General features: G+C 28.2%; 2 protein-coding genes across 2 annotated transcripts; one reads left to right on the top strand and one right to left on the bottom strand.

Moving 5' to 3' along the window:
* Positions 1-917: 917 nt before the first annotated feature.
* On the top strand, positions 918-6,479 carry tub (tube). The gene is made up of 2 exons (XM_065515139.1): positions 918-1,584; positions 5,159-6,479. Exons 1-2 carry the CDS (start codon positions 1,188-1,190, stop codon positions 6,457-6,459), a joined length of 1,698 nt encoding a protein of 565 aa, XP_065371211.1. The 5' UTR covers positions 918-1,187; the 3' UTR covers positions 6,460-6,479.
* A 2,245-nt stretch (positions 6,480-8,724) lies between these two features.
* Positions 8,725-12,733, bottom strand: LOC135963333 (E3 ISG15--protein ligase Herc6). The gene is made up of 4 exons (XM_065515140.1): positions 12,556-12,733; positions 9,399-9,921; positions 9,264-9,339; positions 8,725-9,192 (listed from the first exon to the last, which is right to left on the bottom strand). Exons 1-4 carry the CDS (start codon positions 12,731-12,733, stop codon positions 8,746-8,748), a joined length of 1,224 nt encoding a protein of 407 aa, XP_065371212.1. The 3' UTR covers positions 8,725-8,745.
* Positions 12,734-12,815: the final 82 nt, after the last annotated feature.

Raw genomic sequence — 12,815 nt, forward strand, 5'->3', positions numbered from 1 at the left:
CTGTCAAGCTTAAACGTCATTTCATGTTATAATAGAGTTGTTAAAACACATGGTTTAACAACCATGTTAAAACATGAGAAAAGCGCTAACATGATGTCTCTATATCTAACACTAACATCATGTTAGTGTTAATGTTTAGCATTTCATGCCTGTTGTAGACGGTGTGTTATGACAAAATTGTTAGTGCTTTTGCTTCGACAACTTTGTCTTGACAACAAACGTCATTAATTTTTATGATAAATATTTGTCAAGTATAGACAGGTGATAACGAATGAAAACAAACGTCATTAATTGTTAATTGATAAATATTTGTCAAGTATAGACAGCGGGTAATAATGGCAGAAATAATTATGTGTTGGAAGGTTTAACGTCAGTTAGTTATTCACAAATGTTCATCCTTTTAAATAACCTACAATTTGTAACCCATCAGTTATTGCAAATATCCACACACCCTACAGAAAAAGAAAGCACCATCACAACATTAAGCATTTTTTAATCTAATAGAAGAATAAATATAATTTCCTTTTACGTTCTCATAAATAATATATGTACATACATATATTCTGAATCCTTATATAGCGATCCGGCAGTCCGTATTTAGGTTGAATTAATCTTTCCGAAGACCCTAGATATCTAACTGATCAAATATAAGTTTACATAACTGTATTGAAAATCGATTTAAAAAATGGCTACGATATCAACAAAAACCCACGAATAAATTGATTTTTTTTTAAATATGAGTTTATTTATATTATGTATTCTATTGTGGAAACTTTAGACTTTTTAAATTTGTAGACTTTTTGCCTTTCCGACAAAACGTCGATTGTGTTTAAAAGTTGTTTTATAGAACCCTATTAATCAGCTGGTCGCTACAAAAACAACAAAATAGAAAAAGAAATACGAAAGTACCGTCGCGAAAAGTAGCCGCTCGCTTTTGGGTGTAGTAATTGTGTAGAAAACTTGTTGATTTTTCTTTATTATAACAATAATTGGCAAATAAAACAAAATCATACATACAAAAAATAATGTTTTTTTCTTATCAGTGTTAAATTTGTTTTTAAACAAACGACTACAGTGATTTTGAGTAGAAAATCTTTCTAAACAACCGATAAGATTCGGTATTTCTTATGCTAAAATTCTTTGTGAAAATTTTAGGACAAACAAAAAAATTTAAAAATTAGAAAATAATGTCCTCGTCGTATAACCGCAACACTGAATTGCGAAATGTTAATACTAAAGATTTGTACAACTTGGCTGTTATCCTCGATGATGACAATTATTGGCAAACATTAATGGAAATCATACCAAAGGAAATAAACAATCAAACATTTGGTACGGCGGAAGATTTAGAGAAAATTGCTTCAGGAACATCGTATGAACGTAAATATAACAATGATCATATTCGTTTAATAGAGAATGCAATACGTCGGCCTGGAGAATCGCGACTATATTCACAAATACTCTTTGATGAGTGGGGTTCATCTGGACGCAAACAAGAAAGACCCACAATGGGTGTACTCTTGCATTTGCTGGTACAATCAAAACTCTATCGTGCGGCAGATTATGTTGCTGAGCTATTGAATGGTAAGCAGACAATTTAATATTACATTTATTATTTATTTACTAGTTTATTAGATTGAAGTTTCTAGGATTTAAAGTACGATTAGTATTATTTATAAGTATGCCAAATTTAAACTTTCCAGGTATTCAGGTGACAACTGTACCCTACTACAACATACTTTTTTTAGTTTTTACTTTTTTCTTCATTTCTGGTATGTGCAATTATTTAAAAAAAGATTTTAGTTTTGAAGATTTTAAATTATTTAAGATGAAAATCCATTGTTTATGAATCACCATAACATTCACTGGGTTTTTCTATTTATATATTTTAATACATAACTACAAATGTTTCTTCATTAAAACAATGATGTCGTCCTTCATATTTAAACAAATTAATTTTTTTTGATAACAACTGAATTAATTAGGCAGACTTAAACTATTTCAAAGATTAGTTAATAAATAGATATCAATAACTATAAACAAAAATAAAAGAAATACCTAGTGTGATTTTCCCAAAACAATTAATAATAAATATTCTTAGCTTTTCTTAGGAAATATAAAATTATGTTCTACCTACATACATACCTACGTAGACATACATTTCGTTAGCTAAAATACAAAAGGACGTAACTAACAAAAAATTCAAAATCGAGTTTTTGATTGATTATTAATGCGTATACTTTCTTTAAGCCGAAAGTATACATTTTATATTTAATAAAATACTTCAACTATATGTTTAACCTTAATTGTTGTAGAAAAAACTTTTTTAAACATGTCTATAGTATTCATTTTATAAGGTTTTTTGCTTCTCCTATAAAATTATATTTTTGTTACTTACGCCTTTTTGCATTTTAGCTAACGATTTATAGACATAGTTTAAAACATTGAGAATATGTGTTGTAAGAATTTCCAAAATATTATAAACACTATTTACAGTTAGTGCCATTAATATTCCGTTTTATTCATTGCACATCTTTAAATTAATTTTCTTCGTTTATTTAAAACAACAGTTCAATAAAAAAATTAGTTTAATTGAAGTAACATCAAATATTAAGCGTCAATAATATTCGGTTTTTACTGACTATAAATAAATAACTAATTTAAAAAAGAATAATTCTTAATTCTAATATCATTTGGGATAACACTTTTGTTTAATAACTTCGCTTAGACGATTTGACATTTTTTGGCCAGCATTTCCTTAGATTTAAGCTTATTTTAGTTATTTTGTGTTTTAACATGCGCCGGTCAAACTCATTCCATAAATTCTCAATCGGAGAACTTATAAAGGAGCCATTCTTTAAACAAACGTTACTTGTGTTTTGGGTCGTTATCTTGATAAAATTTGAACGAATCCAAAAATGTTGGCGCAGAATATTCAAGAATGACTCCTTATTTATGATTCCCTCAATGAATTCTAATTTTACAACACCACACCATAACGTGACCATTTCCATATTTTACAATTGGTCTCAAATTTTGAAGTTGAAGTCGCCCATCGGATCCTGATACATTGCTGTTGTTGTAGCAGCAGTGATTACTGAGTTGACAGCCCTTGGCCGAGTGAACTCGGGTCATTCCGGTGCGTAGAACCGGCTGTCGAGATACATTGTATTTTCTTTCATCTGCAAAAAGATGATGAAAGAAGGTACTCCCTTGAGAAAATCAAATGAGCTTTTCGGGTGCGTAAATTATCCAATGGATTACGCCGTTCTACCCAAGTTCTTCGGATGGTTGATGCTGATACATCTTTCCCGAACTCATTTAAGCCATCTGTGACAATTTTTGGTGCACTCAAGCGCGGATTCGGTTTAATTTTTCGTGCAATAGAATTCTCTTTGCACTATGTCAGTTTTTTAGGCTTGCCTGTCTGCTTTAGTAAGTGAATTCTACCTACATTTTTGTACCTGCGGACTATGTCTCCAACAGTATTTGCCTTCAAAACGTTGGTTTATTTCCTTTAAATAAAGCGGATATTTTTGATAGCAAATAAAAGCCGTTTAGTAGTTTAAAAATTGTAACAACTCTTTATTTATTTAAAATGTACAACAACCACAGAATTAAATAGTCACTCAATGTTTTTTATACACGTTTATAAATTCTCAGAAATACAGACACTTTATAATGTACACGAATTCACTTGAAAAATACAGCACACTTTAAGGCACTCAGTTGATTGCAAGCTCTGCCACTATTTATAACACTGCCATCTGCACTCTAGATTGCTCTTTAAATGTCTAGAGCTTTCTAATACATACGCCATCTGCGGTGTACTTTCTACAATGTTCTTTAACTGACTATTCGAATATACGGTCGCAGCAAACAGCGTTGCCAACTTACGATCAATGGTCAACTGAAAGCTTTTATTCAATGTTAATAATGCCCACAGATATGTTACAGTTTGCTATTACAGCACTGTTATTTGAAAGCATTAGGCTACTTTTAAATCAGCCGTTAAAATCGTTATATTTGAATTCAAGTACAATTTCGTAACAATATTAAGAATTTCAGAAATATGTTTGTAACTTTAGTGAAAAATTAAAATCTCTATCTTTTCGAGAGATGTATTTTGCGTCCCATTTTCGCCTTTGGCTACAAACAAAATTTTTTTCCATCGAACCATTTATGTACATTTTTTTTGAAGACTTGCTCTGTAAAATTTTGTTTACATATTTTTCTTTCGATTTTTATATCTTTATCGATAATACCTGCTTATTTATATCGTTAAAGTAAAAAACCGAATATTAATGACACTAACTGTATTTGTTTATACAATTCAAAATTTTAAATAATAAAGATAACAAAAACAAAATGCATGCCTTTAGCTATAAATAAAATTAAACGTTCAATAATTCCACTTGATATTTAAAAAAATATGCATAGTACATACTATTGAAATGATATGGTGTAGTTTTCTCTAAATTTAAATTAAAAAAGCTTGAATCTAGAAAAACATTGCAAAATGTGGATAATAATTACATCCTGCTACAGTGGAAACATATTCGCTATAGACAGTTCACATGGCATATTTATCATCAGGGCTTAGATTTTTAAGCATATGTCCAAAAATATGCAGAAATATGTATATACATACATATGTATTAAAAATAAATAAATTAAAACTGAAATATGTATATGCATTATATAATGTAAAATATTCAGAACAATCATTTTCAATTCATTTCAAAAAATGGAAAATGATTTTTTTACACTTACACTTACACAACAAAACACAAGGATAAAAATTCCACAAGAATTCTTTAACAAACTATAACCAAGTGTAAAAAAAACAGAGTGCAATTTTCCATTTTTATTTTTTTTAAATGAATACCCTTATTAATAGAGAATTATGCACTGAAAATAGAAAAAAATAATTTTTTTATGCACTGAAAATAGAAAAAAATAATTTTAAAATGCATGTTTTTTGTTGTAATATAATTTTAAAATTTTTAATTTGAAAGTAAATTTTAATTTTGCTCCAGTTCATTTATTATAAATACACTGTAATTATTCAAAGAATATTTTAAATTTTGTAAAAAAAATAAATTTAAAAAATCATCGAAATAAAATGTTGGCAAAAAATGATAATTGTTTCTTTTAGAACCCAAACCGCCTCGTCCTACAAATGGTCCCGCAGCAGAATTTGAATTTGAAATAGATGTTTTTAATGATATTCAAGAGACAGTAAATGATACACGCTTTTATCCAAATACAGAAGATTTACAAGAAAATATAAACATGGATATTAATAAAGACTATTATACGAAATATCATAAAAATGTTGATAAAAAATTACCAATATTAAATGAAAATACTGAAGAGCCAATTATGACGACGCCTCCAAAACCCCCACCAAGGTTACTAAAATCAGCGAGATTATTAAAACAGCAGCAGCAGCAACAACAGCAATCAAATCAATTACTACAACAAACTGCCAATATAAATAATATAAACCACAAGACCCCAAACAGTGAAGAGGAGCGTCCACAACAACAACAATATCAACAAATGAATACACACTCGAATAATGAAAGTATGTCAGCAATGTCTTCAGCATCAACAAATAATATACCGGATCTATCGGAACTAATGAATGCAGCAAATAGTAAAATATTAGCTGCAACAACAACCATTACTACAACGAATTACTCGGAGGTGAGTGAAAACGTATTGCCAAATTTGTCCGCACTAAATAATAGCTCCGAAAGAATATCTCAACTTTATGAAGAGGAAGACGACGATGATAGTTTAAATAGTACGCCATCATTAATTTATAGCAAACCAAATATTGTGGATCACCACGAACAGCAACATCCAGACTTGAATAGCATACCAATATTAGTTTTAAGTAAACCATTAAATATTGACATTAAGGAAGAAGAATTAAAACCTGACAACGATGCTGAAATACATAATGACGATTTGCCAGCGATAAGCGCATTAAATCTAAATGGTGAAAGGGATGACGTTGAGCCACAACAGCAACATCATCAGCCAAGTAATAATTTCGAAAATGTGCCCTCAGTGGCTTTGAACTTTACGGGCCACCGAAGGGGCAGCTTTGAAGAGTGCGCTGTCAATGATGAAGATTTAAATATACCCTGCTTGGTGGCAAATATGAATTTCAGCGAAAATCCCTCGAGACATCAACTGGAGTCCATAGAAGAGGACTATAATGGAATTGAACATGAGCATGACAATGAGGGAGGCGATGTTGAACTGGAGGATGATGATGATTCTATACCGAATTTAAGTTTCTTAGAGAATCGTAGCTCCAACAATGAATCCAGTTTAACTAGTGTTACGAACACAAGTGGTGACAACAGTTTTGAGCAAAGTGTCAACGATTGTAGTTCTACTTCAACCGACAATGTTCCATTTTTAAGTGTATTAAATCAGTAATTTATTATTACATATACATACATACGTAAACATTTATTATTATTATTTTTTATTTAAACATTTCTTTTTTAAGTACAAAGTTTTCAACATTTAAAATGTTTTAAGAAAATCATTTTAATTATTATGTATGTCCTCTATATGTGTCAAAATCAAAACGTTTCCGTGTTACAAGTTGTAGTCAGAATCAACAGAATACAAATAAGAAGAATAAAAGAGTTGTTTATATCCTTCACCATTGTAATTTCTGTATCGTTATAGATATCGACTCCACTATAATTTTCGATGCCCCTAATTAACTTACAATTTAACAAAATTGTTTTCAATCTTTATCTTAAAGTATACTTTGGTGAAGGGTGATATCGATAATTTTTGCTTGTGAAATTAATGTTTTATTCTGATATTTGTGTTTTTCTCCAAATCTTTTATATCGCCCTCGTTTTGGATATAATTTCAATATTCTCGAAAGTACATATATCTGAGAGATCTATTGTGGCTATTTCAAATGGAATAATAAACATATACATATATATAATAGTCAAAAGTATTAATAAAAAATTAAAAACTATTAATTTTGTGTGACATTTGGGTTTTTAAAAGCTTTTATTTAACCTTTAATGACAGTTTGCATGTATGTTAGTTTAGGTCAAAATTTGTAACTGAATTTTGAACCATTTTTCGTAATCCGAAACATGATGACTGTTCAATATTATGTTCGAAAATCTAGATCATGCAAAAACCTCACGAAAATTTGAAATTAAGTTCGGAAATTTGTTAAGGCTTTTTATAATCTGGAGGATTATCATGAGGATTCTTTAAAAAATAATTTTAGTTTTATTTGAGGTAAATTTTTTAATTTTCCAACTTCGAACTTACACATTTTGAAAAAAATTCTAAATGTTCATGCATGAATCATGATTTTTAAAGTATTTTCAATATAGTCTCAGAATATAAGATTTTTAAAATATGTCCGAAAATTCGAATTTCAATTCGAAAATTTCATGTTGTCTAAAAGGAAGAAAATAAATTTTAAAAAGATTATTTTTTTCTTTTTAGATCATTTAAATAAAAGCTAGCTTTTAAAATGTTTTTTATTATTAATTTATTTTCTATTTTAAATTTTAACTACATTGATACAAATTTAAAATTCACGAAAATTTGGATTTTTTATGTTCGAAACTGGAAAATGTATGAAATTGCCCACAAATCTAACTAAAATTAGAATTCGAATTTTTGAACTTAATTTGGACTTTTCGAACATAATCATAGTCCGATTTTTAATTATAGATAGTCGAAACAAGTATTTTTTCAAATTGTCGAAGACGACTTAAATACCACAAAATTTCCTTGTATTTTACATTGTTGTTGTCGAAAATGAAAATCAAATAAAAATGACTACGACCATCATAATTCTGGCGAATATTATCGAAAGTTTTTTTTGACAGATCTATTCAAAAACCAGCTCTGTAATTTAGGGAGCTAGATGTAGATAATTTTATAAAGAAAAAAGTTTCTGTAAATTCTGAGTAAAACATTAAAAATTCACTATTATCTTAAAAACTAACATAATAATAAAAAACAAACGATTCTCTGTAAATTCTGACTAAAACTTGCAGATTTGAGTAGAGCGTTTACAAAATAATTGTAGTTTTTTATAATTAAAAAGCACTATAATTCCATAATCGTCTGAGATTGCTTTAAGAACAATTTTTATTTTTAAAAAGCTAAAATTCCTAGAATTTATCAAAATTCAACTAGTTCCAATTTCTTGCTGATACCACAAGATAAAAAGCAAAATATTTTGCTTTCCATATTGCTTAGTAAAGATTTAAATACATACTACTTATTATTTTATGTTTTTTATAATTTTACAACTTTGTGTGCTTCATTTAATTTATTGTATACATATTTTAAATAAAATTTTAAGTAAACAAATTACTCATTTATTTTCATGAGATTTATATATGTATGCTATATTTTATAAAGAATTTATCAATATTTTTTTTTTTTTAATTATATAACAAACATATCGAAAGAGTAGAATTAGAAATAAATGTATTTAGTGTTAGTTATATGTGTGAATGCATGTCCATGTACAATTTATACAATTCATATTTATCTCTTGTATAAACTATCGCAATATATACATAATAAAAATATTATTGTTGACTTTGAAATTCTTCATATTTAAAATATACAAGAATCGAATTGGTAAAGTAAATAGAACTTAAATTAAAGGTAAATATTTATGTAAAACGAATACGAATATAACTTATGTATTTAAGACATTTATTTTTTTATTAGAGTACACCAATTACCACATATAATTTGTTTATCGTTGACATTACTACTAACATCTTCTAATTTAATTACAAATTTAAACTGATCACAATATTCTTGAAAGTTTGTTAAACCCAACTGACCATAAGAATTCCAACCACTAGCATATATGGAGCCACAACTCATTTGCAATATTGTGTGACGTCCACCAGCTACTACTTTTAATGGACTACAATTTGAATCTATAACATCTTCATTTGGGTTTTTGCCACACTGACATGTGGCTAAATCTAGTAATTGAGGTAGATGATATACTGTGGGCTCTTTAAGGGTTTGTGCAGCTGTTTTGTAAAGGCGCAAACCTAGCTGACCATTCGAGTTGTATCCCCAAGTATATAGATCGCCAAAGGCCGAAATGGCCGCACTATGCCAACCACCAGCTGCTATACTAGTTATCTAAATATAAGAAATATAATACAAAATTTAGCTGTAAGTATAAATCATTAGACATACTCTTGATTTCTTACTTTTATACCAGCTAAAGCTTCAATTAGAGTTGGAGTTTCCTCTATACGTAAAACTTCCAGGCCCAATTGTCCCCTTCTGCAAAGAATTAAAATATATTAATACATTATTGAAGCATACATTTTGATATAACATACAAACCATTACCACAACTATAAATATCGCCGTTTGTTGTTAATAATAGCGAATGTTCAAAGCCGCATTTTAATTGTTTTGTACGTTGATGATTGGGAAATTGAAAAATTTGTGTAGTTCCACTAAAAACAGCATTTGTTGTACTAACAGCAATTGTTATATTATTACCACAAGCAATATGAGCTATTTTCAAAATTGTTTTAGTTGATCTGCAATCTCCAAATATATTTCGTTTTTGTGGTGCTATTGCTGTTAGACTAGTTTGAAATGTAATTTCCTTAAATTTGTCTTTACATTCTGGTAGTAGCTTATATACTTTTCCATTTTCCAACAGAACTAAGCAAAACTTATCACATATATCTATAGATTTAATAGGAATATATGTCTTTATAGATTTAATGGTTTTTGGGGAATTTGATATGAAGCCTTGTAAGTAAAGGTAGCAGCCATTAGCAATAGCTAAACAATTCCATGAACAGGCCACTAATACATCAGCGATGTTTTCATTTAATGGTAACTGAAATTCTAAAAAAAAGTTTTAAAATTTCATAGATGCGGAAACAAAAAGTTTAAGAGAGAAAAAGTTTATTTTTACCCAAAGCAAAGTAACTAGATAGTAACTTATACCTTGAACCAAAGTATACGATAAGGGTATATATACATAAGTTTATCATTCTGTTTGTATATATATGTACTCTGGATCCTTATATAGTCTTAAGAATTTTTATATTAAAAATTTTCAAAATGTGCTCATAAATGGCTGAGATAGATATAAGCAAAAATCCGTGTCCAAGAATTTTTTTTCATTTAAAGTCTGTGTTAGTAAAGTTGTTCTCAAAATACAATGTAGAAACGTTTTTAGTAACTATTTTATTCATTTGTAATACATGTAGCCATTTGGCCAATAACAAATTTAAATTACAAGTATTCATGTTATCTATGTGAATATCCATACATCCTGACGATTCCTACAAATATATATTCAACTTTAAGAACCCTAATTATCAGCTTAAAGTCAAATAACCCAATTTAAAAAATCATAAAGTTTAAATTCCAGAAACCCGCAGCTTGGTTCCTGAAATTTAACAACTTTATAAAAATAAATTAACTTGCGAAATTGAAGGTAATCATCAAAATTTAGATTCAAATAATTTTTCAAATGTGTGGAGAGATGAACTCTTCTTATAAATCGATAAACAAATCTTAAAATTGTTTGCATAATTAATTTTATTTCATCTTTTCTCCATATTACAAAACGACACCGCATAGAGAAAATAGTATATATAGAGCGGAAACTAGAAAAAAACTCAAACAAAAATATTACTTAATTTTGTTTTCACATAGTTTTTTTACTAATACATTTTCACCACTTAGATGTTTGACAACTGAGTTAGGTTTTTACAGCGGTTTTTTGAAGAATGTAAATCAATTTTATTGATATTTGTTGCATTGTCACACATCAAGTCAGACAAGAATTGATTATAATTGCTTTATAATTAACTTAAAAAGTTAAAAAACAAAAATTTCGAAATTTTGTTAAAAAATTATTTTTTTTTGAATCATGTGCATAGAGAAACGACTTGAGTTTGAGAAATTGTGAGGAAAATCATAAATGAAAATATTGTAGAAATGCGGAGCCAGAATTGAACCTTGAGGTACTCCCCAAGAAACTTGACCAACATCAGACAAACAATCATTTAATTGTACACAAAAACGTCTGTTATAAAAAATGCTTTTGAATAGTTTAATTATGTGAAGATCAATTCCTATACATATTTTTCATTTTGAAAATTTTTCCTTTGTGATACGCTCTATCAAAGGAATTTTCTACGTCAAGTGAAAGAGCAACTGTACAACTCCTTTTTCGTGAATTCCAAATAACGTCATTTTGAAACTTTATAAGAGCGTCCACAGTAGAGTGACATTTTGTAAAACCGAATTACAAGTTTGGTATATATCTTTCATCTGAACTTTCATTGCAACAATTTTTTTAACTTTCCAACTATCAGGAAAATAGGCATTATTCAAACAATTATTGAAAATTATAATTAAAAATTCAAAAGCTTTAACAGGAAATTTTGTATTATAAAATTCGAAATTTTATCGATTCCAGTTGATTTCTTTTGTTCAATTCTTTAGATTGAGACACAATAGTTGTGTTCGCGTACTTGATAATTTGTACAAATTATCACTGGAAGTTACGGGATTCCCTTCGTTTACTTTTAAAACTTGTAACGAGAGAGCAAGAGAGTGTTAAAAGTGACAGTTCGTAGATAGAGAACATGATATTTTTTACTAGACATTTTTTGTCCAGTAAAAAATATCCACATAAAAATATGTTTAAAACATATGAGGTGTGTTCGCGTACTTTCCAGTAAAAAATATCCAGTAACTTTATTTTAGAGAGTAAAAACAAATTACTGTCAATTTGAAAAATTACAAAAAAAGTACGCGAACAACAATTTGTAAAAATAAGTCGTATTTTATTAAAAATCAATTCAAAACGTTTGTTTTGTGTTATTTTACATCTTATATTTGCAAACTTGTAAATTGTATCAATTTTAGTTTTGTTTATATATGCAACCATATGTTTTAAACATATTGCTCTCTCGTTACAAGTTTTTAAAAGTAAACGAACGGAATCCCATAACTTTCAGTGATAATTTGTACAAATTATTACAAATTATCAAGTACGCGAACACTAATATGGTTGCAAATATAAACAAAACTAAAAAGTTGAAAATTAATGCAATTTATAAGTTTGCAAAGTAAAGATGTAAAATAACACAATAATTTTATAATTTTTCAGATTGAGAGTAATTTATGTTTACTCTCTAAAATAAAGTTACTAGATATTTTTTACTGGAAAGTACTCGAAAACACCTAATGTTATTTAAATTTATAAGTCGAGTGCAATTTTGATTATTCAGAGCATAAAAACTGTTATCAAATTATTATTTTAAAATATGTATAAAGTAACGGTACAATATTAACAAGACATAAATAAAAAATGATATAGTTATTATACAGGGTGTATACCTATTTGGTAAAATATCATGTTATTCATATTTTATAGACATAACTACCATAATAAATGCAATCAAAATCTTAATATTTTGTCTAACGAATAAATTATTATGTAGTATGTAATTCAATTACCTTCAAAATTTGTCAATTTCCGTTTATTTTCAAATTCGAATTGTCCGAATCCATTGAAACCACAAACTAGCCATTGTTTGTTGTTCTCTCTTGTTTCTAACGAACCTTTAGCGGTTGCTAAGTGATCTTTATTACATTCATTGTAATAAAATGGCCTTATTTCACCACCCTCTTCCATAGTATATGAAATTAACCCACTAATGTTAGTTTAGGTACAACCACATTAACTTTTAAATACTGTCGCTTCTGCAACTCTCAGT

This window comes from Calliphora vicina, chromosome 1 (assembly GCF_958450345.1).
Source record: "Calliphora vicina chromosome 1, idCalVici1.1, whole genome shotgun sequence".
Lineage (NCBI taxonomy): Eukaryota > Metazoa > Arthropoda > Insecta > Diptera > Calliphoridae > Calliphora > Calliphora vicina.